The sequence below is a fragment of the Drosophila santomea genome, chromosome X (genome assembly GCF_016746245.2).
Source record: "Drosophila santomea strain STO CAGO 1482 chromosome X, Prin_Dsan_1.1, whole genome shotgun sequence".
NCBI lineage: Eukaryota > Metazoa > Arthropoda > Insecta > Diptera > Drosophilidae > Drosophila > Drosophila santomea.
In genome coordinates, this window is record NC_053021.2 from 16,119,438 (window position 1) to 16,146,943 (window position 27,506).

General features: G+C 38.9%; 3 protein-coding genes and 1 long non-coding RNA gene across 8 annotated transcripts; 2 read left to right on the forward strand and 2 right to left on the reverse strand.

Annotated features, from left to right (window-relative positions):
* Nucleotides 1–26,385, forward strand: LOC120454992 (protein ILRUN). Of its 4 annotated transcripts, XM_039640789.1 has the most exons (5): nucleotides 9,721–9,961; nucleotides 10,054–10,272; nucleotides 23,809–24,372; nucleotides 24,876–25,171; nucleotides 25,485–26,385. In XM_039640789.1, exons 3-5 carry the CDS (start codon nucleotides 23,891–23,893, stop codon nucleotides 25,622–25,624), a joined length of 918 nt encoding a protein of 305 aa, XP_039496723.1. In that variant the 5' UTR covers nucleotides 9,721–9,961; nucleotides 10,054–10,272; nucleotides 23,809–23,890; the 3' UTR covers nucleotides 25,625–26,385. The 4 variants fall into 4 exon arrangements, with proteins under 4 accessions (XP_039496722.1, XP_039496723.1, XP_039496724.1 ...); XM_039640788.1 differs by lacking the exons at nucleotides 9,721–9,961; nucleotides 10,054–10,272 and adding an exon at nucleotides 1–119; XM_039640790.2 differs by lacking the exons at nucleotides 9,721–9,961; nucleotides 10,054–10,272 and adding an exon at nucleotides 17,976–19,450.
* LOC120454993 lies at nucleotides 4,343–5,113 on the reverse strand. Its single transcript, XM_039640793.1, has 2 exons — nucleotides 5,015–5,113; nucleotides 4,343–4,952 (listed from the first exon to the last, which is right to left on the reverse strand). The coding sequence occupies exons 1-2, from the start codon at nucleotides 5,054–5,056 to the stop codon at nucleotides 4,398–4,400; spliced, it is 597 nt and encodes a 198-aa protein (XP_039496727.1). The 5' UTR covers nucleotides 5,057–5,113; the 3' UTR covers nucleotides 4,343–4,397.
* On the forward strand, nucleotides 5,798–6,521 carry LOC120454994. Its single transcript, XR_005616703.2, has 2 exons — nucleotides 5,798–5,960; nucleotides 6,070–6,521. It is a non-coding gene; the product is annotated as an uncharacterized LOC120454994 (long non-coding RNA).
* Nucleotides 6,342–23,044, reverse strand: LOC120454990 (plastin-1). Of its 2 annotated transcripts, none has more exons than XM_039640787.2 (5): nucleotides 22,444–23,044; nucleotides 8,532–9,642; nucleotides 7,912–8,190; nucleotides 7,594–7,847; nucleotides 6,342–7,526 (listed from the first exon to the last, which is right to left on the reverse strand). In XM_039640787.2, exons 1-5 carry the CDS (start codon nucleotides 22,516–22,518, stop codon nucleotides 7,323–7,325), a joined length of 1,923 nt encoding a protein of 640 aa, XP_039496721.1. In that variant the 5' UTR covers nucleotides 22,519–23,044; the 3' UTR covers nucleotides 6,342–7,322. The 2 variants fall into 2 exon arrangements, with proteins under 2 accessions (XP_039496721.1, XP_039496720.1); XM_039640786.2 differs by lacking the exon at nucleotides 22,444–23,044 and adding an exon at nucleotides 11,857–12,290.
* Nucleotides 26,386–27,506: the final 1,121 nt, after the last annotated feature.

Here is a 27,506-nt window from a genome sequence, read left to right on the forward strand (position 1 = left end):
AAGTTGAAATGTGGTAGTAAAAGTAGTAGTTTGTGTGTCTGTGTGTGTGATAGTGGTTCCAGAGGCCATGTGGGTATCCCGTCGTCATTCTGGATGCAGTGCATCATGGACCTGACCAGGTATGTTCCACACTTAGGAGGTAGTTTATTAAATTACAAATTTATGTTCACTTGCGCCTTGATGCGGGCTAAATATTTATTCTCAAAAAATATTTAATTTATAAACGTACATATTTAATAATTAAAATAAAAATAAAGTTATTCATACATATACATATTGACATTTTGCGGAAATTCGTTTTTCTGTTTTTTGCGTCTATAAATATCAGTGTTTTGATCAGAGCATGCGTAATATTGGTCCGAATATGGAATGGCATACCTCGTTGAGCTCGTAATTAAATTTCCTATCGAACTGTGTTTTCAAAAAAAAAATTATAACTTTTTCACTTTTCTTCCAATTTTTGCTGATGATTTTTTGCCAATAACCGCTTTTCTGTTATTTTGCGACTATAAATATCTAGTTTTGTGATCAGAACATTCGAAATATTGGTCCGAATATGGAATGGCATACCTCGTTGAGCTCGTAATTAAATTTCCCATCGAACTGTGTTTTCAAAAATAAAATTATAACTTTTTCACTTTTCTTCCAATTTTTGAAGATGATTTTTTGCCAATAACCGCTTTTCTGTTATTTTGCGACTATAAATATCAGTTTTGTGATCAGAACATTCGAAATATTGGTCCGAATATGGAATGGCATACCTCGTTGAGCTCGTAATTAAATTTCCTATCGAACTGTGTTTTCAAAAAAAAAATTATAACTTTTTCACTTTTCTTCCAATTTTTGCTGATGATTTTTTGCCAATAACCGCTTTTCTGTTATTTTGCGACTATAAATATCAGTTTTGTGATCAGAACATTCGAAATATTGGTCCGAATATGGAATGGCATACCTCGTTGAGCTCGTAATTAAATTTCCTATCGAACTGTGTTTTCAAAAAAAAAATTATAACTTTTTCACTTTTCTTCCAATTTTTGCTGATGATTTTTTGCCAATAACCGCTTTTCTGTTGTTTTGCGACTATAAATATCAGTTTTGTGATCAGAACATTCGAAATATTGGTCCGAATATGGAATGGCATACCTCGTTGAGCTCGTAATTAAATTTCCTATCGAACTGTGTTTTCAAAAAAAAATATATAACTTTTTCACTTTTCTTCCAATTTTTGCTGATAATTTTTTGCCAATAACCGCTTTTCTGTTATTTTGCGACTATAAATATCAGTTTTGTGATCAGAACATTCGAAATATTGGTCCGAATATGGAATGGCATACCTCGTTGAGCTCGTAATTAAATTTCCTATCGAACTGTGTTTTCAAAAAAAAATATATAACTTTTTCACTTTTCTTCCAATTTTTGCTGATGATTTTTTGCCAATAACCGCTTTTCTGTTGTTTTGCGACTATAAATATCAGTTTTGTGATCAGAACATTCGAAATATTGGTCCGAATATGGAATGGCATACCTCGTTGAGCTCGTAATTAAATTTCCTATCGAACTGTGTTTTCAAAAAAAAATATATAACTTTTTCACTTTTCTTCCAATTTTTGCTGATAATTTTTTGCCAATAACCGCTTTTCTGTTATTTTGCGACTATAAATATCAGTTTTGTGATCAGAACATTCGAAATATTGGTCCGAATATGGAATGGCATACCTCGTTGAGCTCGTAATTAAATTTCCCATCGAACCGTGTTTTCAAAAAAAAAATTATAAATTTTTCACTTTTCTTCCAATTTTTGAAGATGATTTTTTGCCAATAACCGCTTTTCTGTTGTTTTGCGACTATAAATATCAGTTTTGTGATCAGAACATTCGAAATATTGGTCCGAATATAGAATGGCATACCTCGTTGAGCTCGTAATTAAATTTCCTATCGAACTGTGTTTTCAAAAAAAAAATTATAACTTTTTCACTTTTCTTCCAATTTTTGCTGATGATTTTTTGCCAATAACCGCTTTTCTGTTGTTTTGCGACTATAAATATCAGTTTTGTGATCAGAACATTCGAAATATTGGTCCGAATATGGAATGGCATACCTCGTTGAGCTCGTAATTAAATTTCCTATCGAACTGTGTTTTCAAAAAAAATATATAACTTTTTCACTTTTCTTCCAATTTTTGCTGATAATTTTTTGCCAATACCCGCTTTTCTGTTATTTTGCGACTATAAATATCAGTTTTGTGATCAGAACATTCGAAATATTGGTCCGAATATGGAATGGCATACCTCGTTGAGCTCGTAATTAAATTTCCCATCGAACCGTGTTTTCAAAAAAAAAATTATAAATTTTTCACTTTTCTTCCAATTTTTGAAGATGATTTTTTGCCAATAACCGCTTTTCTGTTGTTTTGCGACTATAAATATCAGTTTTGTGATCAGAACATTCGAAATATTGGTCCGAATATGGAATGGCATACCTCGTTGAGCTCGTAATTAAATTTCCTATCGAACTGTGTTTTCAAAAAAAAAAATATAACTTTTTTACTTTTCTTCCAATTTTTGCTGATGATTTTTTGCCAATAACCGCTTTTCTGTTATTTTGCGACTATAAATATCTAGTTTTGTGATCAGAACATTCGAAATATTGGTCCGAATATGGAATGGCATACCTCGTTGAGCTCGTAATTAAATTTCCCATCGAACTGTGTTTTCAAAAATAAAATTATAACTTTTTCACTTTTCTTCCAATTTTTTTGCCAATAACCGCTTTTCTGTTATTTTGCGACTATAAATATCAGTTTTGTGATCAGAACATTCGAAATATTGGTCCGAATATGGAATGGCATACCTCGTTGAGCTCGTAATTAAATTTCCTATCGAACTGTGTTTTCAAAAAAAAAATTATAACTTTTTCACTTTTCTTCCAATTTTTGCTGATGATTTTTTGCCAATAACCGCTTTTCTGTTGTTTTGCGACTATAAATATCAGTTTTGTGATCAGAACATTCGAAATATTGGTCCGAATATGGAATGGCATACCTCGTTGAGCTCGTAATTAAATTTCCTATCGAACTGTGTTTTCAAAAAAAAAAAAATAACTTTTTCACTTTTCTTCCAATTTTTGCTGATGATTTTTTGCCAATAACCGCTTTTCTGTTATTTTGCGACTATAAATATCAGTTTTGTGATCAGAACATTCGAAATATTGGTCCGAATATGGAATGGCATACCTCGTTGAGCTCGTAATTAAATTTCGTATCGAACTGTGTTTTCAAAAAAAAAAAAATAACTTTTTCACTTTTCTTCCAATTTTTGCTGATGATTTTTTGCCAATAACCGCTTTTCTGTTATTTTGCGACTATAAATATCAGTTTTGTGATCGAACATTCGAAATATTGGTCCGAATATGGAATGGCATACCTCGTTGAGCTCGTAATTAAATTTCCTATCGAACTGTGTTTTCAAAAAAAAAAAATATAACTTTTTCACTTTTCTTCCAATTTTTGCTGATGATTTTTTGCCAATAACCGCTTTTCTGTTGTTTTGCGACTATAAATATCAGTTTTGTGATCAGAACATTCGAAATATTGGTCCGAATATGGAATGGCATACCTCGTTGAGCTCGTAATTAAATTTCCTATCGAACTGTGTTTTCAAAAAAAAAAATATAACTTTTTCACTTTTCTTCCAATTTTTGCTGATGATTTTTTGCCAATAACCGCTTTTCTGTTATTTTGCGACTATAAATATCAGTTTTGTGATCAGAACATTCGAAATATTGGTCCGAATATGGAATGGCATACCTCGTTGAGCTCGTAATTAAATTTCCTATCGAACTGTGTTTTCAAAAAAAAAATTATAACTTTTTCACTTTTCTTCCAATTTTTGCTGATGATTTTTTGCCAATAACCGCTTTTCTGTTATTTTGCTACTATAAATATCAGTTTTGTGATCAGAACATTCGAAATATTGGTCCGAATATGGAATGGCATACCTCGTTGAGCTCGTAATTAAATTTCCTATCGAACTGTTTTCAAAAAAAAAATTATATTTTGTTCACTTTATTATATTTTTTGTACACTTGCAGTAGTATTTTTTTAGAAGCACTTCATTTTTGGTTAGGAGTAGCTAAACATATTTAGTTTTGCCTCCTTAACTATTTTACCTATTTGAAGTCATAAATGATATCAATTATACACAATATTAATTGTGATTACAATGGGATGATGCACTTGTTACATTCCATTCAACAGATATATTCCATATAAAATTATATAAAATATAATTGGAGTATAGTATCATATTCTCTCCTCTTATACAAATAAGTAACAACCAAAAGCTGTGTTAACACGGATTTTTATTGAATGCTCGAATCGATTGTGGTCACTGTGGGCCCTAAGAAGTCAGCTTGGAGCAGGTGATGATGTTCTGGGGAAAGGCGGTGTAGTAGGTGGTCAGGGTGTTGACTGCATCGGAGACACAGGCGACGGCATTCGGACCGGTCTGGGGGATCTTCTTGGCCAGCTTGATGGCATTGTCCACTTGCTTCTTCAGGGACCACACCTTGCGCAGGGTCTTCACAAAGCAGCTGCCGGATACCTTGGCCTCCTCGTCGTCCGTCTGGGGACAAGTGTTCGACCTGAGATTGATGAGGTCGTTGCAGGTGCTGAGGATCTTCTTGTTGGCGTTGATCAGGCTGGTCACATCCTTGCTGGCACTGACGCCGCACACGACCACGTCCGTGTTGAACTGCGTCGCACTGCCCTGGATGCCCGCCACCCACTTGAGGATGCAATTGAGTCCCTTGATGCTGCGCAGCGCGATCTTCAGGGATTTGTAGGTCGTACTACGCAAGCTAAAGTCCTCCACCTCCAGGCTGCCATCGGTCAGATCGTCCAGTTCTGGCGATGATTCCAACGCGATGGGAACAGGCTTCACCAATGCATTTACCTTGAATTCAAATAATTGCTACTATTACGCAAGTAATTGCGATTTTCCATTGCAAAACTTACGCAGAGCAGGCCCAGAGCCAAAATAAGAATGGTATACTTCATGTTGTCGTTGTTTTGAACCAACTATTGGAAACCTCTTCCGATGTGTTCCTTTTATATCGCTGGGTTTCTTAACCCTCTACGTGTCATGTACGACTTGCACATTCAAAAACTTTAGATACCTTACCAAAATGTAACTTCATAAGGCTTTATCCCAGCTTTAACTTTATTATAACTAATGTTAGTTCTACAAGGATATTAAATTAGATTTATGGTATTGGCATTATAGATACACATATCCTAGGTTTTGCATTCGTTTCAGGTGTTAACAAAGGGGTTAAGAGTAAATGGAACTTGAGCCAGTCACATTGGCGCTCTGATAACGCATTAAGCCAATTGATCATTGGACACCGAATTTATCTATAAAATGTAAAAACCTAATAGATAACGATGGGCCTGAAAGACTTATAACAACTACTTGAACAACCGTTCGATTTTAAATCATACTGTTGGGCTGACTTTAATATGCGAAATGCTTTACTTTCAAATATATCATTTCATTCAAAATATATTTGCCTACTTTTTGGCTTAAGAGCCATTGTAGCCATTATAGGACATATAAAAGTAATGGAAAATATTTAAGTTTAAATGGATTTCGACACATCATTTCTCCGCCACGTTAAATCTCTTAATGCCAAATTTGTTAATATTTTTTGCCATAAAGAAAATTTACAGAGTCATGGCCACCGTGCAGTCACACCATTTACACAAGTTTCAATTGCAATTTGCAATCGCCGGTCATTCGATTCGGATTTCATATACGGATTTCCATGCATGACATGGTTTGCTTCGCCACAAGGTTTACGGCGTCATCTTTGCTGGTCGATTTCATTGAAGTGCCCTTCGATTTGATTTGCTTGCCACGTGAGAAGCTCCTCAATTGATAAGCCGTTCGATTAGATGGAAGGTCCGAAATACGAAAATCCCCTCATATAGGGGAGCGTATCGATAAGGATTTAAACACGCATTGCCATTAACTTCATCGCCTTTCATATCTTCCTAATGATTAATTCCAGGAAACGTGAGTTGCATTGGTGAACATAATAAGTACATGCTATGCCATTAGTCATCAATGCGAAACTTGATCTAATATTTCAAAAAAACCAAAGATGATTCAACCTATGACCTGTCAACGTTTTGGTTAAAGTATATGACACAAAATGTGTGAATTGACAGAGCAATAACTATTGCCTTAAAATACCTCCGATGACTTAATGTTGATTTTCTATCAAGCAAATAGGATGACTTATAAAGTGACACTCTACATCGGAAGTGAAACGCCATTCAGTTTGGTATTTTTTATTTACTTTATTGTTTTACTTGTATTATGCATATAGTATTACTTCATCATTTTCTTAATTCGTTTTTCTCTTGGATTTGTATGTCGCCTCATTGCACTAAAAATGTTTGTTGCCCTCTCTTTCTACGCCGTGTTGGCGCTGCCTATTGCCACCTCGCTCTAACGCACTTAAACGCAAAATTATACAAATATGTAAAAAGAAATTGAACAAACATACACGTTGGAAAAAAACATAAACAAAAGCGGCTTACAATTACTTGCAAAAAAATGTATAGTAAATATAAAATTAGTTACTCTGTTTTCCTCGACTTGTTTTGTTTCTGGATATTCCCCCGTTCCTGATCTTCGTTCGTTATCTCCCCTTAGGCAACGCGTTTATGGAAAAATATATCGATTTATGTAAATTTATATGTTATGTATATAGGCGCATATCGTAATCGTATATAAATATATATGTATATATATTACAAAGTTAATTGTTTTCGTCGCAATGTTAATATTATAATTCTCTCTTAATCCTGCACAAGTCGCTTTTTTTTTCATCTTTTTTTTTTTTGTTTCACAATTCTTTCTTTTAAGGATTTAAAGCGGAAAAAGCTAAACCTCTATTTATAAAATAAGGTTACAGTTGTAAAATTAAACAATTGTTAAACAAAACTAATAAAGAAACACCTCGCCGGGCTCAAAAACAGATGTGCGACACTCTAAAATCTGTTTGCTTAATTACAATAGGGGGAAACTCATACTCAATTATATAATATATAAATATATAATAAAAAAAAAATTACAAAAAGTAATTGAAATTTAAAAAAAAAACACAAAAACGTATTGGTAGCGCAGGAAGGAACGCAATCGAATAGAGTTATTTGTAATTAGCGAATACGACAAATTTACGTAGTTCCCACTCTGTTTTTCCCTTTCAAAATCCCATCCTTTTGTTTATGTATAAATGAGTTGTGGCTATGGCGCCTAATTGCTGTTGTTGGCGGAGCTGTTGTGGTTGTTCTGGTCCACACTGTCCATGTTGGGCACGTAGTCGAGGGCCATCATGCAGGCGAAAACGGTCATCACCATCTTGGGCTTCACCTCGGTGATGTCCTCGGGCAGGGCGTAGACGCGGGCGCCGATCTTGCGGGCCATGGAGATGGCATACTTGGCATTGGCCAGGTTATCCTGCGAAATCAAAACAGCATTAGTTCAGCTTATCACATTTCAAGACATAACAATTGTTAGGACTCACCTCCTGCGTGCCGCTGGTGCGTACCAACTCGTAGTTGATGCTGCCCTCCTTGATGGCATCGATCAGATCGATCACGATCTTGCCATCAGCAATGGCCGGGTCGTTGAAGTTACGCAGCTGCGACTGTTTGCCAGCCTCCGCCAGTCGGTTATTTACCCACTGGACGATCTCCTTCTCGATGATGGGGTTGCCAGTGTTGGCCAAGCGGGACAGAATGGACAGGGTGTAGGCGCGCATAAGCTGCCAGATGAGAGCTGTAACAATTACGTAGTTCGGAATTAGTATCATCCAAAAGTGCGAACTCATTTCAATGCTTACCCAACGTCAGCGTGGCATTTCCATCGTTCAGATCCTGGCCCGCAATACCGACCAGCGAGAATTTTAGCTGCTTGCCCAGATCCACCGCATAGTTGCAGTTCTCCAGCTTCTCCATGAACTTGCGCAGCGGGCTGAAACGCTTGTGCACACGGCTCCAGTTGACAATGCCCGGCTTGATGACGTCGAAGAGCTGGAAAATGACCAGACCGTCGGCCAAATCGGAGTAGAGCCAGTTCACGTGCGGGGCCACGCCCATCGAGTTCATCCAGTTGCGGTAGGCTAGAAAATATATAAATGTGAGTAAAATATTTTCCAATTAAATATAACACACCTAACTATACTCAAGGCTATGTATACTCGTACATATGTACAATTAGCTTTCCTTCTTTTGATAAAGTTAAAAACTCTCAGTTTTTATGGCTTGCACTTCCTGTGCAGAGCCAATTGATAAAAAATATCTTTACAATTGCTAGAACTGCTTTACTTATGCTATAAATGGCAGGATTTATCTACATTTTTCTTATTAAAATAAACCTTATTGCCTGGTGTCACAATTAATATTTCTTTGGTTTCAAGAAAGGCCAAGTAACCATTTTTAAAAATTAATGTAAAGTACTTACTCTTCTCCTCGCGCGTCTCCTCAATGGACTCGAGTCCCTCGATCTGCTCGGGCTTGTCCAATCCCGGATGGTTGTTGAACAGATTGGCCACGAAGGCCAGATTGAGTTTGTAGACGCCGTTGACGACATCCTGTGGCGTGAGGAAGCTGCGGCAGTTGAGCTTGGCGGCCTGCTGCAACATGATCTCCGCGCGCGACTGCAGATCGGATTCCCGCAGGGCATCCAGATTGACATCCGCATCATTGCCGGCAATCTGCTTCAGCAGATGCGAATAGATCTCGGAATCGACAATGTCCGACTGGAAGTTGGTGCACCGTCTCGAGATGCCGGCACGCTCCAAATGATGGTTAACCCAGCGCAGGAGGATGGCCTCCGGTGACATCTTCATCAGATCCTCAAGACGTTCGTTGTCGAAGAGTAGGCCTGCCAATCCCGGACAGCTGTCCAGGGTGATGTGGCTGAACAGACCGATGCGGATGATCTGCCAGAGAAGACCCAGCACCAGATGTGGCTTGCCCTTGGCCAGATCGTGGGCATCGATGTTTACAATGTTGCATCCAATTGCCTGGGAGGAAACCAAGGCCAGGGTCAAGTTCTCAAACTCCCGGTAGACGGTGAGGTTCTTCTTGTTGATCGCCCGCTCATCGATGGTGTCCGGGCACGAGTGGTTGATGATTTTGCACAGCAGAATACCATCCTTGATGCTCAGATACAAGCGCTTGCCCTCGCCATCGATGGGCAGCAGATGCTGCAGATCCTTGTCGTGGCCCAGATTCGAGTTGATCCAGTCGGAGAAGGCCAGCTGCTCCTCGAGGCGCACCGAATGGGTGGTGCCCTCCGACGAAATGCTCGACATGCCGCCCAGGGTCTCCAGGTTCTCCTTCTTGGAGACGACCGTCTTGAATGTGCTGGCCACATCCTTGCTCTTCAGGTCCAGGCACAGTGCCTCGAACTCCTCCAGATTCAACTTGCCCTGGAAGGCGGTCAGCTGTTTGCCCTTGTACTCGTCGATCATTTCGCGCACCTGGTAGCCTGCCAGCTTGAAGCCCACCTGGTTGAGGGCATCCTTTAGCTCGTGCAGATCGATGAAGCCATCCTTGTTGGCATCCAACTGGAATAAGGAGAATAATCGGTTAAATAATTTGTATTAGATCTAGTCAGTCTCCATTAATATTTCATAGCATCGGCATAAACATTATTGACCTCCCTTAGTCATAAACACAAATTCTGTCCTTCTCGGAACACAAAATTACTTTAAAGGGCACAATACAAACAAACTGAAATTGCGGAAAGATCCATGAGTAATCCCCGGTCATGAGTAAGTTGCCCGTCGCCTATTGCCCCATCGATCTGTGAGTCATCAATCAAATCCGAGAGCCAAACACACAGCCGCATTCCAGTGCCTTCACCTGTTTTATCTGCGGAATTCGGTATGCAAAATTGTATATTCCATCTCCAGCTAACTTATCGCTGCTATATACTCTGTGTGCCAGCCTTATCGAATTTAATTTCCACTTTTCAGTTTCCAATTCGAGGGGCACTATCTCCCACCTGACTGACATATCGTTGATTATCGAAAATTGTTCGCTTCAATTTATACAGTTCAAAAGCGTGAGTGGGCGCCACAGAAAATAAGAGAAAAGTAGTAGAAAAGGTGGTTGAAGTTTTACGGAAAAAACTAAAGAAGTGAAAGCCTAAAAAAAAGTTTGTGAACCACCCGATGAATCAGTTTGTAAACACGGTAAGTTTCGGACACCACCAAATTAATTTACCTCTTCATTATTTCTTGCCAAATTCCATGACTAAAAGGTAGCCACTTAAAATACAGATTTTAATCCATCTGGGGTTCCCTTAACATATTCTCATATAAGACCAAATTAATTAAAGTAAATCCAATAGCTATATTATGGTCCCAGTTATTTGGGTTTCACAACTAGACTTTAATGTATTAGTCATATTCAATGGCTAAACGCGAGTTTTGGTCAATATGCTTGAAATATTTTAGATAAGATAAGCTTTTAGTTTGGTCATTGTTAGAAGATATTTACGTTTATAGCTAAAGTTGTTACAAAACAAAATGTAATTTAAAGGGAACCATTTTGTTGAAACTATTATAGTCATAACAAACGGTTCCTGATCCATGTTGCAGTGTTACTATCTGTATAAACCTACTGGCAACTAACCTAACTCAATATTATTAAGGTTGGATTATTTGGAAACAACATTTTATCCTGTACGACTTGGTGTCTTATAAGAACCTTTTTTGTAAAGTACTCGTAATGCAAAATTGCAATTTGCTTTCATATAATATCATATCGTCGTTTAGTGTTAAGATATACCATAGTTCAATACGATTGAAATTAGTTTCCCACCAGATTGTTGCGAATTTCGAGGACCCCAATGCGAAATATCGAAATTGGGGAAAACCGAAGTATTTAACCGGGCGGTACAATAAAAGGTTCGACATTTTGGCCATATTGGGTGTGCGAAATAGGACAAATCCAAGGGGGGGAAGAGGAGGGGCTGGAAAGCTGGATCGGCTGATAGAGTGGACTGTGGAATTTATGGCTCACTGGTTGGTAACTCGGTTTGGTTGTGGTGGTGCGTTGATTGCTCCGCTTTTGCTGTTTGTCGATAAGATAAATTTCTGTGCGCCAAAAAGCAAACATAAAAAATCGAAAGCAGCACTCGATTACGTGTATGGTAATGATATGATAGTGGGTGGTGGTGGTTCGCGGGCTCTCGAGGGGGTGGGGAAAACCGTTTAGCCAACGAGGGTGTTGTCCTTGGCCAAAAGAGGGACTATCGAAGCGGACTGATAGCTGGGAAATTCTTTTGGCTAACATATGACTGACATCGAACGGAAGTGATTCTGATTTTCGCCATATTTTCGGGGGGCGGGGAGGGAGATAAGCAGTGGGTCAGTTTGGAGCGCGTGCTCTTTATCGAAGGTGTTCACTGTAAAGGCCCCTCTTATGGGCATTGGGTATTGGTATGCGTGTCACCTGTCGGTGTTATCGATTAAAAAGCCATAAAGTGCCCCGAGAAAAATTGATAGGGCAGGAAAATAAAGAGGGGGAAAGAAACACAGACACACCAAAATCGAGAGGGAGTGATTACGTGAATTGTGAGTAATAAAGAATAAAATTCGCTGTTTTAAAGGCTGTTCAACTCCAGAGCCTCAATTTGTTCTTCTCAATTTATAAATTCAATTTGCAAATTAACTTCCGATTTTTTTTAAATTTTTCAAAGCTGCTATTAAACGATCTTAATTGCTTATAGTTATATAGTTATCCACTGTGGCCTACACAGTGGCGCCACCTACGTTGGGAATGAGCTCCTCGAGATTCTGCTTGAACTCCTGAACCGTTTGGTGCTGCTCCACGTTGAGAATATCAGCCATTATTCCAATGTATATTTGCACGCGGAATTAATTTTATTATTTACGATATTCCTTCTGGTTTTCGTTGCGAAAACAAACAAACAACAAAAAATTAATTGATTTGCACACAGTTAGTACACAGACACACACACGCACAAACGCGGCAGAAAGAGAGCGGTGGGTGGTGCGCGAGCGGAAGAGATCTCCAGTTAATCGAGACAGAGAGAGAGAGAGAGAGAGCAAAAGAAAGTCGGCGCGAGAGAGCGGAAGAGAGAGAGCCAAGGATGCGAACTTTATTTTAATATTTCTTGTAACTACTCCTTGCTTTCTTCCTCGTTCTTCGTTCTTCTTTCTTTTTGGGCTGATTCGCTTTCCACGAGCTACAGTTGAGTACTAATTGAGTGTTTCGGTGGAACGGACTATTTATGCCTTTTCTTTTATCACAAAAAACAGAGGCAAAAAAACAGCACTCCAATCGAACGGTTCCTTATCAGTAAATGAGAGAGCAAAAGAGGGGAGAAGCCGAGAAAAGAGAGGCAGAAGAACACCTTTTAAAAACGCGTCATCCTAAATCGCTAGGCAAAAAAAAGCTACGATAAAAAATAGCTCAGCCCAAAGTAAATGGTTTTAAAAGTGTGCAGAAATCATTTTCTCCTGGAATGGATAGGACCAGTCCCCTCTTCACTGTACTTCCTTCACCGATATTGGCCACTCTCTTTCGCTCTTCCTCAGGTGCAACAATGCGGCAAGGTACCAAAGTCGCCTTAAAATGCAGGGTATCTAAAAGTCCTTATAGGGGTTCAGTTGGAAATAACGAATAACACATAGGCAACATAAACAACACTATTGTTTATCGTAGTATAATTTAAGTTATTTTTTTGGTTATCCATTACCGTACCATTCACTAAAAATGTACAAAAACACATCCGTGACTTACAGCAGTGATTCAGTTTTATAAGGAATTATAAGCTGAAATAAATGAGTGTAAGCACTTATGGTTTAAATTTAAATTGATTCATCTGTTAATTTCCGGCCTCTGCCGTGACGTGGCAACCCTATCCGCAACACTCTCAACTCTCAAGAGCCCAAAATCGCTTTCAACAAATTGCTTACGCATCGAAAAGTTTTCGGTTAAATGCAGTACCACTTGGCACTTGGCGGGTGAACTTATAGAGAGATAATGGGAAAATGAGTGTAAGAAACACCTGAGAGAGGGACACGGTATTTAAACGTAATTGGTTTTTTAATAGCCATTGTATCAGCGAGGGAATTATGTGGCAATTGTCATTTCGGTTAGGTTATAACTTGTACAACATAAATCTAATTCCAGCCAAGATAATAAAAGTTCGAAGCGCGATAAGACAAGGAAATGCCGCTATAAATGTTTAGCACTGCCTTTGAACACTAACCCATGGGGTTATCGTAAAACTCTCAAGGATCTGTTTTTCAGATGACTTCATTTCGCCTTGGGGTTTATAATAGTGCAACAAGATAGTAAATAGCAAATAGTCAAAATCAAATAGTTTGAAGGCACATTATTTCCCCAGTGTAGTTATGCACAGTGGTCAGTGGTATTATCGAACAGTTACTCGCGATGACTAATCACTGGACATATGTACAAAGACCTTAGTTGTTTGCTCGTAAGTGTCGGCACTCCTCGATCGACATATCGATATATCGAACTAAATAGAATAAACCCAGCTGAGCAAACTGCATCTTTTGTTGTAAAACAGTTGTTATTACATAATACCATCCACGACTTTGAGTAAGTGCAGCTGGGTTTAGTCATATATGTAGTTTATGACATCAGATTGGTTGCAATGTGTTCTTCGAAAATGTTGTGCTAATATATCATTATAATACATCGTATCTGATATAGTTTATCGGTCGTTAACCTTCTTAAACAGCCTACTGTTTTCCCTCGATAATTATTCCAAATTGCCTGTCCAAGTGCAATGATTTAACAAATATTTACAACATGAGATGAGTTTATTGTATTTAAAAATAGAGTGTACTTAATTAGCACCTGTAGTACGCCTACCATTTCATTTTATGGAACCCAAATATTGTCTTTATAGATTTAAATTTGTTAAAAGGCACTTTGCAGTACCTTCTTTACTGGCAGTAAGAAATCAAACAGCAGAACCGCACACGCCTGACCCCAAGCAACTTTCTACGGGTTCACTTTTGGTGTCACCGATGTTTGCTAACCCTTCACCTGCCCCTGCTATGTACACTCGAAGAAAAGCAGAACGGTTTTATAACCAGCAATTACAATATATATTATATGCTTATATTTATCTTCTTTATAATTATTAAGCAAGTGTAGCTAGTTTTACAGATCTATTTTAAAACGCTTTTATCTTATAGCTAATTTGTTTGTCCAAGTGTAAGATTTCTTCTTTTCTGGAACCCAAAATAGAACCTTGGTGGCAATCATAATTATGACAAAATAACCCGCGAAATTTTTGTTAATGAACGTTTTTTCTTGTATTTTTTTTGTTTATTTTTTTAAATTGTTGTTTCTATTTTTTCGAGCGTCAATGTTTGCGCCGCTATTCGGAGCTTAGTCACTGTCATTTAAAGGCAATTTACAGCAAATGAAGTTCATTAGCAGCCTCGAGGAAGAAGCAAGCAACAAAACAAAAAAACCAAACAAAAATTGCTAAGCGGCCTCTATAGTTTTTAAAGTTTTGTTTGCCGCGGCTTTTAGGGGGAAAATGTTTGAGTGACGTAATTGCAAATGTCACCTGGCCGAGAAAACAGAAAACATCAAGTATTTGTGCCACTTTTTTCGCTTTCGTTGAACCGGTTTTCGAGTCCAAAAACTGTCATTTCGTATGCCCGGCACGACAAGTGGAATTAGCCTAGCTTTTGCATATCAAGTAATGCCGTCCGATAGTGCAACTATGGTTGCTTCCCTCCCCTCCCCACCCCTCCCGTCACAATCCAACCCATTCCACCCACTTTTTCAGTGTGTCGCGACCTCGACAACAAAGGCAGCATTACATCAACATCAGCAACAACAACAATAAAAAGCACACACAAGTAAACAGCAACAATACAACAACGCGCGCTGATTAAACGTGAGTCAACGCTCAGCATTCGAAACATGTTAATCAGCATTGTTTGATAGATACTCATACCGCTTTATGCGGCATGCATATAAGACCCCCAAAGTACCCCAAGTGCCCCCCCTTTGACCCCGCTGCCACGGAGGTCGCGATGGCTGGGCTAAAATCTAAGTGGCTGTTCGAATCGAATACAGGCAAGGGAAATCAATTGAACAAAAATTAATAATGCGCCCATGCCTATGCCGATGTTGGCGATAATAATGATGATAGGCTAGATAGTTGTTTACCGTTGCACGGCCGTAAAAAAAGACCACCAATAGATACTTTACGACCGTGCACCCCACAAAAGTGTGAAAATATTACTAGAAATTGTACATTATATTTATTTCAGCACACAGACATAGGAGTAAGAAATACTTTTGAATTTTTTTCTGCATTTTTGATATACAATTTATATCAATAACGACTTTAACCTAGGTAAACAGCACTGATATTCTAATAACAAATTTCGTATTCAATTCTGCACTGAATTCTATCAAGTTGTTATGGTATAAATATTTACCTCAACATTATCTATCATTTGGTATTTAATTCTATTAAGTTGTTAGAAAATACAAATTATGATTTTGTATATCTTTCATGAATTAAATTCAAATTGTACTATTTTATATAATTTGTTTGGTTTTCAGCATTTGGTTATAAGTAAAAAATCGATCTTAGATAGTTATGCTTGTTTTTAAAGAAACTAAAACCCATTTATGCCTCTGAAACTTTAAAAATCATATAACACCCATTTGAAGATTGACAATATATGTACTGCATATCTTAACATCTTCCCCGAATAGGAAACACTGCACAAAACTTTTGTCGCCTGACGTGTCAATTGGTGTCAGTGCGTTACTTTTCGTTTCTCTTGGCGTTGTTGTAGTTTTTGTTTTTTTTTTGTATTTGCTGCTGTTTTTCTGGTTGTTTGCCGGTCGTTGTTCGCATTCAACTTGGGCTTCGTTGTCTTTTTTAATGTTTTTTTTTTTTTTCGACGCTGTCGCAGTCAATTGAAATTTGTAACACGTAAAGTAAATTTTGAGTTTTCGCTTGTCTGCGATTACTCGCAACTTTGAGTGTAGTAAATATTTATGTAGAAATTTGCAGCGCGTCCAGCCAGCGCACGCACAACACAAAAAAAAAAAAAAAAAAAGCTGTTAAGTAAATTGTATAATCAGCAGTGACACATATCCGCCAACTAGACGGAGCGTCCCTCGCCAAGTTGTGGGCGTGGATCCGAGAAGACAATTGCTGGTAAAATAATAGTAATGCTGGTTGGGGTCGAGGGCTCTACTAGATGGTTTAAACCACTGGCCGTAACGAAAAATCATTTACTTTCAAAGTGAATAATAGGTATTTCATGAATAATAACTATTTACTAACAAAATAAATGTACTTGAAACCTATTTGAACATCAGCAAAAATGTACTCAAAAACTTTATGAATATCAGTATGCACTATTTGAGTTTCTGACCAAACAATTCATTTTATTCCATATGCAACTTGGTCGCTGAACTTAAATGTACAAAACAGTTTCATAAAAGTTTTTAGGATAACTTCATAGTCTGACCTAAGTTTAGCTATATTTTTTGGTAACTATTTTCTTTCCCTCCATTATACGTATGTAAAAATGTCAGATACGACAGGGCGATTCCCGCTTACCACAAGTAAAACATTATTAGGGTTTTCGCTTCCTTTTGCCACAGAGACCCGCTTTGCGGACTGATTACACTTTCGCGAGTGATATATAATACGGGTATTAGTCAGGGGCGAGGATAAATTACCAGGGCTGAGTCATAAAGGCCACTTGCCAATTAGGCGAGCGAACACCCTCAATGGATTGAAACGGACGCCACAACATATCGTATGGAAATGTCATTGATAAATTATGTGGGTTCGCACTGAAGTTTTCCTTTCCTTTAAGGGTTTCTTACCCTAACAAAAAATATAAGGAACTATGAAAGTTTCACTTTAAAACTGGAATAAAACGAAATATGTAAACCTATTGTACATATAAACGTATATGCTGTTTTAAATGTTCCTATGTTTATACTTTCCAATCAGATCTTCCTTAAAATATTTATATGTTTTTCTATATTTCTTTAAAAGAACCAAAGAATCTTAACATAACTATTGCATTTTTTACAGTGCCCTGCTAATTGAAGTGCATCACATTGTGGCCACTCAATTGTGCCGCTAAAGGAGCGTTTAGTTCGGCTAATGAACTAGTTCCCCGCCCACCAAATGTGGGTGTTAATTGTATTGGCCGCGCCCCAATGATTTCCCACAACAAACAGACGGTGTTTCGTCAAGTGTATAGAGCACGCGACTGCCACTACGAGCGATCTGTGAAAGTCAACGCTGCACTTCATTATGACAAATTTACGGTTAATCAGCGACACAAAAAGCACTGTGGAAAATGCGAAGGGGGAAAATGTGGAAAAGAAGGGGGATAAGTAAAGGGGGAAAGGCAAGTTACACTCCGGTAAATATTGGAAATGAGCCACTAAATCATCCGTGTCTCTATTTACCATACCCGTATCCATATCCATATACCCCGTTCCTCCCTCTCTCCCTTCACCTTTCCTTCAGCCAAGTGCCAAAGTGAAAACCGAAAATGGCAAAAACTGATAAAAAGAAATGACAAACAATCCGACGCTGCCCCCAAAAGGTAACTGGCCAGAGTTCAACAAACCCGGCACGCAAAAAAACAATTCGAAAACAACGAGGAAAGGCGCCCAAAAATGGTACCCGAGATTTGAATACCCTTAAGGGGAGAATGCCATTAGAATTGGTCATCTGTCGGAAGTTTTGTACATCAAGGCATTATAATTCTATATCTTAAGAAAGTTACCAGATGCTGTGATAAAAACATAGGTCAATTTGGATACATATGTATGTGTTATTGGAAATTTGTATATTGTGGAGAAGTGTGATATTATTTATTTTATCACTCAAATAATAGGTTAGTTACTACACATACCAGAAAAGTTGGAAAATTGTATTTGCCCCAAGCAAGAGTATCAAAACGAAAGGAAATGCAGTGCGTCAACTTGAGAAAAAGGACAACCAAATAAGCGAGAGAGAAAAAGTGGTAAAGTGAGGGAGAGGTTGTCTTAATGCAGCTGCAACTTATCGCACACAAAATGCAATCAACGCATTACGAACACTTTCACTCTTGATAGCAATGCACAGTGTAACTATGCATATTTCCAAAACAAATTATATATTACTGGCATTTTAAGCAAAATGGATACATGCAAGTATTTTTCACAGTTTGGTGTGCAATTTGTGTTGATTTAATACGCAGATTCTTAAAACGACATTTTAAATGGCTCTCAAATACTTTCCAACATTCGATTTGTTTGCTTCCCAATCACGTAACACTTACGTGTTCCATGGACTTCATAAGCACACAATCTTCGGATCGAATGATATCATCGCTGCTTGATCACGACCCACTGTGCGGCACGACTTTTGACGGGCACTGTGTGTGCCGTCTGTATGTTCGGGTATTCAAAACTCTTTGGCATGTGCATTAAAATGACAAAGAAGTTAAAAACGATATAAATAAAGAAAGCGTTTTTAGCGCTAAGTGCCCGAGTAGCCTGCACTCAAAATGCACTTGAGGGCCCCGAACAATGTTGATAAAAGCCAAGCTGCAGCAACATCCCCAAGAATTATAAATTCGGAAAAGACAACAATAAGTGTTGTTTTTTGTGTGAATGGGAACACACGAGTAAAAGCAGAAAAAAAAAAACGTCGGGAAAGGAAAAACAGCAGCAGCAGCAGCCGAAAGACCTAATAAACGCAGCCCAATGAATTATGTGCCTGCCCATCAGCTTTTGAAAACAGCAACATGCAATGCAACAAAGGCGGCACACACTTGCGCCCAAGATAATAGCATCCCCGGAGTCATAAATCGAGGAATACTAAAGGTGTAAAATCGGGTATAACTGCAGTTTAATGCCACGATGGAAACTATGGGAACACTGAATGCAGCTTACTCATAAATCTGCTAAATATAGCGCACTAATGTATTCATCGAAATGCTTAAATTTCTACCGTCATTGTTTATCAAGTATGCAAGCTCGATAAACCATAAAAACACATTGCATATCTCCTTCACATCGGGGCACTCAAAATGCGGGGCTTTGCGGCAATTAACACTGACACTCCCACGCAGAAGCAGAAACAGAAACAAAAACACTGAAAGAATGGGAAAGAAACACAGAAACCAGAGACGAAAACGAAAGGCAAACAAATTCAACGCTTTGTATGTGGGTGTGGCAACTCTGTCTTGCTGCCTGACATAAGCAAATGGCAACAATGTGCCGCCACTCACATGCGATGGGCAATCATCCTGAATCCGGATCCTTAATGCTCTGAACCATAATAATCTTGATTGTATCGAATAAATAGTAAGTTGGAAATCGGTGAAGTAATATGTATTATTATAGCAAATATATTATTTAACCTCGCATATTAGTTTATCAGCCAAAAAACTCCCCAATTAGCAAGATAGGGAAACCTACTTTGTAATTAGTCACCAGATAGCAATGGCAACAATATCAAATAGAGTCCCCGTGGGATAAACAAGTTTGTTTACCATAATTTCAATACCATAAGTAGGCAGCCTTCATTGAGTGAATAAAATGAGCGCGGAATTGCCGTTCATTTGGATGTGGAAATTGTTCCCTTGATTTGAGGCATTCGCCATTAGTCATCGCAGCATCCAACAAAAAAACAGATTTCAGCTTTCAAGTGTCAATCAGTGCAGCGATTGTTCCCCGCCCACACAACTCCCACCCATTGTGTGTGTGTGTGTGCCTGGTGTGGCAGTGTTTATCCTGATCTCGTTTTGGAATCAGCTTCTTGCAAATCGTTCTGTTGGCCACGCGGATCCATTGGATCCATTGGATCCATTGGATTTCCGAGCACAATGGACCCATATTGTTCGACCGATTAACGGCCAAACACGCGTGCGACGGCAGCCGACTTAAATGGTACACTGAGATAAAAAGTGGTGCTCTTTATGAAACACGTTGTTTATTAGTAAAATGATTTAAATTCAATGCTTTTAATTTCCAGTTTCACACTTGTGGCAGGGTTTTTAGGCCAAGATTGTTATATTTTATTAGGATTCCTTTTGTATGCCTGCATTCCGTTTTCTCCCTCCCCGTTGGCAGTTGCAATCAAGCAAAGTTTTTTTTATGTCTTCCAGCATATACGGATTTTATGGCCTGCACTCGAAGCAATTGCAGCGTGGGCGTTTATTATTTCCCTCTTTTTTTTGGTTTCGGAATTGCCGGGAATTACGAGCTCAGCGAAAAGCCAAATGCCAAATGCAGAGCGGCATTCGAAAAGTCGGGCGAGCGAAAAATCAGCAAGAAACAATTGCAAACTATTAAATGTGTGCATAAAATTGAACGAAAATTGCTCGACTCCGGTTGCCCCCTGAACCAAGGTGACGAATGCACAGTGGGTCGAAAACAGCGAATTGTGGGTATCAAACGTTGCATGTTCGAGAAAAAAGGTTTCTATGTTATAAATTATATATCATTTAAGATCAATATCTTATACTGGTAAATTAATGGGAGCGCTTGAAAACCAAAATTTGATAAATTCATAATAAGAATAATCATTGAAAGATTTTCAAAAAACCAAACTGACCCGCACTCGAACTATTCGCGTCGGTTTGCATCGATTGAAAATACCCATGTAGGGATATCTATTGTTAGCCTTCTCACCTTTGTAAGACTTTGAATTGATTTCGTGGACCAACCCCCTGCGGCCCACTGTGCGACATGTCTTGCGTTTGAGAGCAGATATCTGAATCTGAATTGAAGCTGCGACCGAGCTGAGACTGAGACGTAGTTTTTCACGCTCTCCCGGTGACGGGGCTCGTATATGTGTCTTGGCCTGTGATTTTTATTTTTAGTTTAAGCAGAAACTGGTTTTCCATGCTATTCCTCCACGCCGCCCCCTGCGACCCCCCCACTCCCCAAAAAAAAAGGGGTGGCAGCAGAGCGACTTTTACGTGGTGTCATGGTATGGAAATAAATGCACGTTATACGCTAACGTTATAACGCTGGCCTTGCCCAAATATTGTTCTCGCGAAATTCGCGAGAAAGATTCGCCAAGTGAAAGATGATGGTTGGTTGGTTGGTGGCAACGTTGTTGTCTTATTTTTTAGTTTGTTTAGCATTAGTCACTTAGACGGAGGGGGGAATGGACAGCGACGCTGGCTGCGGCATTGAACTTGCGTTTTTCCACGCATGCGCTGCTTTTATAATGATTTTGTTCTTGGCTTTGCAGTTGCAAAGGGCTCCACCCAAAAAGTAAGACTAAAGAAGTGTTTTTTTTTTCTGTAAATATTTGGGGGAAATTCTCGCTGCACGATAAGAAATATTTGCATACTTTATCAGGGCGGTAAAGAGCCAAAGTAAAGTGTCTACAGTAGAATCAAGTGATGGAATTATCATATGTATGGTACATGACCCTTACAGTTTGATAATTTAAATATTCGTCCAGAAATCGAATATAAAATTCACTATATGGTACAAATTAAAGTAAGTTTGTCTCCACTCGTCTCACTTTTTCTTGATAACGACTCTCCACTGTGCCAAAGAGCGGGAGATAAGAGATGCGGGAAAGGGAAACTTGTTTGCTCATCTGCTGGCCCCCTCCCACCCACATCCACGCACGCGCCCCTCTCCCTCGCACTCGCACATGCAGCAGCGGGCGAAGCGCATTAACCGTTAGCCAGCGATGCTTTGTCTCTGCTTCTTTTCACGGCCTTTTCCAGTGGCTGATGGGGGGGGAATTTCGAAGGGTTAAGGACCATTTTATTCCCCTTTAGGTGATCTGTTTAATGCTTTTATGCTTTTGTGATCTAGCGTTCGTTTTATTAATCTCAACAACTTAATTTTTGCTGCTTCTGTATATTTATTCCTTATTCTGGATATTAAGTCCTTTTTAAGGCGAATAATTCAAAGTAAAAACAACTCAAATGACAAATAAAAACAAATGAATGACTTAAAATCAGAGAAGTAAGACCCCTTCAAAGTTAAACCTTAGGGCCGCCTCTGCTCCCCTCCTGCTCCTTCTTCCCCGCCCCTGCTTCTTCGTCACTTAAGTCCACTTCATGGGGGGTTGCTTTGCACTGTTGAAGGCCAGCGTCGCAGCTGGCTGCGCAGTCGGCGTTGGCGTCGCTGCTCCCCATTGTCAACGCCGACGCCCACATGCACCGCTTAACGGTTTTCTTCCTGCGCCTCATGCGTGCGTGTGTGTGTGAGTCATTCAATTTGAATTTCAACAATTTGCCACCTATTACTCTTATTGATTGAATATTGCGGCTGCTGTTGCCATTGCTAACAACCATTTCGTTTTGTCCCTCTTTTTGTCATCTCACCTCTATGAATTTCTCCTTGATCTCCGCCTTTTCATCAATGGACAGCGTTTTTGTGAATTTGTTTAGTGTTGCCATTTTCGCTGTTTGTGTGTGTGAGAGTGTGCTGCTGCTGCTGCTTTTCTTCTTGACTTTCTTAATTATTTATAACTGACGCCGCTGATTGGTTATTATTTTAAATAAATTATCCGTTTATTATCAATTTCACTTTGTCGCCGTTTTCGCAGTCGGCGTTTTTCTTCTTTTTGCTCCTCTTTTTTTTTGTTTTACCGCGCGCTCCTTTTCCTATACGTATCTATGTATTTGTGCGTTTCTGTGCTAATATTCTAAAAATTCTTTTACTTTTTTCTTAACTTTTCACCCACACACTTTCGTTTCTGGTTTTGTTTGTTACTGGTTTTTACCAAAAAAAAAAATTGAAGCCGGATTTAAAGCCTCCGTGTTGTTATTTACAACTTCAACCGAGCAAATTTTGCTTACAAACGTTATTAAGCACGTCTGAATTCGGAATCGACCGGTTTGCTGTGCGTGCGAAGCGCTTTTGTTAGATGTTTAACAACAAACAGAAAACTAAATTGCAGGTTGTATTGTGGGAAATGAACGAAGAAAACGGAATGCGAGGAGTGTGACCGTTTCGGAAATTGAAATCCACCAATATACGGTAGTACTTACCGCGGTATTTCCAAAACTGGGCATACTATTCTATTTGAAGTTCGATTTTCGTTAAAATTCAAATATCTTTCGCTGCATTTCTCCCAATAACTTTCATATTGTTCTTATTCGAGGTAATCGAAATATCTAAGAAGGGAAGAACATTTAAAATGAATGTTTAAGCTGTTTAAGATAAGATTTGTACACAATATTCGTATGTATTGTTTCTGAATCAAGTTCTTCTGTTTACATATTCACATTGATTATTTTATTGTATGCTAAATACGTTTAGTATTTTCCTGTTACCGGGTGGTATTTGCAAACCGCCTTGCCACGTTCACACTTAATTTGACTACAAGAATAGAATCGCCTGGTCACACTGTACGGTCCAGAATTGTTGCCTTTTTATTTTATTCCCGCATTTCTTCGCTTCAAAGCGATCGCTTTTCGGCTTTCTTCGAGGTCACAGGTCACGCCAGCGGACGCTGGTAGCCGGAACGCCCCCCGCCCCGCCCCCTTGGCCGTGGTGACCGCCGCTGTTGTTGTTTTTGTCGCCCTTTAAAACCAGCTGCTGCATCTGTGTGTGCGTGCCTGTGTGTGAGTATTTCCAACCGAACGTGCGTCGGTGTGCGTGCGTGTACAAGTGCTCAAACAACAACAAAAGCGTAAAACGCATTTTCATTTGATTGCGATTTTGATTTGATATATTAATTACAGAAAGAAAGGGAGAGAAAGCAAACAAAGGACACAGCCAGAGAGAGCGAGATCGAGATCGAGACAGAGCGAGTGCGAGAGCGAGATGGATGTGGAGGAGAACTACGAGAACGCCGCCGAGATGCAGAACATGAATATGAATCTGAATCTAAATCCGAATCCGAATCCAAATTCGGATAGCCAGCAGCAGCAGCAACAACAGATGCAATGTGAACCGTTATTCGGACTCACAACCAATACAACAACAACCACAAATCCCATGATGGCCATACCCCTGCCCGCGCCCCCCGGAATGCTACCACACTCCGCTCCAAACATCAGTCCGAATTCGAATCTAAATCCGAATTCGAATCTGAATCCCAGTCCATCCGCACCATCCACCAACGCATCCGCATCCACGATCAAGTGTCTGCCGACGAATGACTTCGATATCGACTCCCTGCTGCTGCAACAGTTCAGCTGCATGGGCACCACGGATCACGAGGACCTCATCAGCCAGTTCCAGAGCCTAATGAACAACCAGATGAACCGGGAATCGGCAAGGTTTTACCTCGAGATGAGTAACTGGTAAGGATTTACCTGAAAATAGATAGCAACTTGGTGTATAAAATCCATATTGCAAGTGGATATTATCACAATCATAAGGTTAGGAACAAAGAAAATGCCATAAAGTCTTGATTTTATACTGATTCAGGTAACATTAACATTATAATCTAGCAGATATCTATATTTTACATAAAGATGGGTTAATAATAATGATACACCCAAGTTAGGATCATCATAAGCGACGTTTTCTAGTTTAGTAGGTATAGTTCTTGAATAATGAATATGGCAAACTAAGGTTTTTGAGTTTGTCATGTTGATATATATATGTTATTATAAACTATAAACAGGAACATTTAAGCGCTATCTTAAAGCCTTATCTCAAGAGCGACCCCAACTTTCCAAGTACTTTTTAAAGTGTTTTAATATTAAAGATATCGCTTTGTAAATTATAGTTAGGTCAAATTTGTACATACTCATGGCCTATTGAATGCAACATTATTAATCGTCATATTTCACAATTTTAGGAGCCTGCAGATGGCGGTCGGCTGCTATCTGGACTTCTGCAGTTTACAGTCGCTGCCTTCGATGAAGATCGTCCAGGGAAAGCACCTGAATACTCAGCAGCAGGCGTTTCAGCTGCAGAACGATGGCACCGAGCGCTGGCCGAACAATTGCTATCTGACCTCGCCCATCCAGACGCAGCGCATCAATGTGCCCGCCCTGCGTCCGGGCGAAACTTGTGATATCCTGGCGGATCTGATGCCCACGCAGCCGCCGATCATGTGGCGGTTGTGCACTCCAAATGGCTGGTACTTTGGCGGTGAGCAAGAGACAGCCCTCGATCTTAGAACTAGAAACTAAAAACATCTATTGAGCATACAAACCACAAGTGTGACAAGTAATTCAGTTTATAGAGGTATTCTCAACCCTCGATTAAACAAGAAATTCAACCGGTTGATCATGGCAATCAAGTTTATAAATTGATTTGATTTCTTTAGATATACCTTTTAAATTATATTAAGTCTGTAAATAATTCTAAAGTACTAACGTCATGCTCTTAAACTGTATTTATAATAATTATGTTTAAACCACCCACATCTAATGACCCGTTTTAACGCTTTCTGTCCACACAGATGCCATATGGATGATACCGCCGGGCACGCAGGCCAGCCAGGACGAGCTGCAGCAGCGGATGGTGCAGCTGATCACGTCGGAGGCCAAGCCGGATGTCTATCCGCAAATCAACATCGTGATAACCGCGCACACCCAATGAGCGCGGCGTCCAGCATCTAGCATTCGGCATCCTCCTCCGTTTTCGAGCTGGGTCCTTGTCTTGGTCCCAAAACTCATCGATAGCATTTCATGAACCTGCGCGAATGATGTAACGTTTACGATATGACTAGACTTTTCTTTTCCCCTTCTTTTTTCAAATAGGCATAAAGTTGTTCTCAGTAGTAGTTGATTTGTATACAGGAAACGAACTTTTATACACATGAGTATGTAGTAGCCAACGCCATTCACATGTACAATACAATATATAATTCATATATATATACATATACATACATATACTACACAGCCCCATGTTTAACTAGAGTTTGAGTTCGATTGCAGGACCCTTCGTTGCTCCTCCCACTTTTCCCCCCTCCTTAATTTTGGTGTCAGCAGGATCAGCTTTATATATATATATCAATATATCGAGAAGGGAGCGAAGGGTGCGCGGCAATAGTTCTCTAGAGAGAGCGCAATAAATTGAAAGTGAAAGTGAAAGTGAGAATCAGAATCAGAATTAGAATCAGAATTAGAATCAGAATCAGAATCGTGTGGCCACATTATGTTCTGTTAGTTTTTAGGCGGTAAAGTTGTGTGTGCGTGCGATTGTTTAAAGCATAATTAAATAATTAATTTTTTTTCAATAATTTAAAGTCCTATTTTTTGAGTAATCGAGAAGCATGAAAGCTGAGAAATATGTAACAAAATTAGATCTAAGTGTTTTATTGAGCAAAAACAAGAATGAAGCGAGAGGATTAAGAACGTTTCTTGTCTTTTATTTCCGGGCGGTTAAATATTTGCTTTAAATTATATTTAAATTTTAAATTAAAATTTAAAGTAATCGGACCTTCATTGGTAAACAAAATCTATTTTCAGCAACGTCTTTTGTCAAATGACCGCAATGGTCTTTCTTTATTCTTTATTTTTCCCAAATTTTTAAGTTGTAATTCACTTTTTTCAGCTAATTAAATTTACGAAATTAACGGAGTTTATGGGTAGCATTTTTCTTCCTTAGATTCTCATTGGCAGCACTACGTTGTATATTTTCATCGATCTGGCAGCACTAATCAAGATTTACCATTCCAACAAAAGCAATAATTTGGAAAATTCCCGCCCAAATCAGAAATCAAAAAACGTGATCAAACTGAAATATTTGAACTACAAAGACATCAAGCAAATGAACCGAATTTGAATTCTAATCAGAAAATTGGCGAATGTCGTAGAAAAAAAAGGAAATTACATTAGACTGCTGTTTATTTGATGTCGTATTCTGATCACATTATGTAATCCGATTACCGGGAATATTACTTATGCTTGCGACTATTTCTACGCCCCTGCTTTTTTTCTCCTTTTCGCTGCCGGCTTTGCATGAAAATTGTAATTGAGTCAAAAATGCAAAAATACAAAGTACACAATTACACACTCGCACACTCGCACACTTGCACACACACACATTGGCATACAGATGGGATCAAGGGTCGTTCGTGCGTTGGCACGGAAATGAAATGCATTGAAACGGAAAAGAAAATTATAATCCGTCGAGGAATAACAGCAGCAACAACGGCAAGGATCCGGTTGCTGAGAGGGAACCTTGAGCACAGTTCCGAAATACCCTTTCCAAATGAATACTCATTTTAATTGTTGCTTTTTATATAATATATTATTATACTTATCAATACTGCTTTTTTTTTTTAAGATATTACAATATGCGAAACTTTCAGTTTACGTTACAAAATGTACCATGCTAGATGCTGGATATCAAATCTTTATAGGTATTCTACTTTATTGCTCAGCTTAGCTTACATGTAGCATACCCTTTCTTTTGCAGGGTATCACGTCGACGGCAACAACACCAACTGCCTTTTGACTTGAATTACAAATGG

Excerpts from the sequence above, each read along its gene's own strand:
- LOC120454992 (XM_039640788.1), top strand. The coding sequence starts at position 94 with ATGCAGTGCATCATGGACCTGACCAG. Across the intron at positions 24,373-24,875 it reads TACCTCGAGATGAGTAACTG|GAGCCTGCAGATGGCGGTCG; the intron begins GTAAGGATTTAC and ends TCACAATTTTAG. Across the intron at positions 25,172-25,484 it reads AAATGGCTGGTACTTTGGCG|ATGCCATATGGATGATACCG; the intron begins GTGAGCAAGAGA and ends CTGTCCACACAG.
- LOC120454993 (XM_039640793.1), bottom strand. The coding sequence starts at position 5,056 with ATGAAGTATACCATTCTTATTTTGGCTCTGGGCCTGCTCTGC. Across the intron at positions 4,953-5,014 it reads TGGCTCTGGGCCTGCTCTGC|GTAAATGCATTGGTGAAGCC; the intron begins GTAAGTTTTGCA and ends TTTGAATTCAAG.
- LOC120454990 (XM_039640786.2), bottom strand. The coding sequence starts at position 11,934 with ATGGCTGATATTCTCAACGTGGAGCAGCACCAAACGGTTCAGGAGTTC. Across the intron at positions 8,191-8,531 it reads GGAGACGCGCGAGGAGAAGA|CCTACCGCAACTGGATGAAC; the intron begins GTAAGTACTTTA and ends TATATTTTCTAG. Across the intron at positions 7,848-7,911 it reads AAATGCCACGCTGACGTTGG|CTCTCATCTGGCAGCTTATG; the intron begins GTAAGCATTGAA and ends TAATTGTTACAG.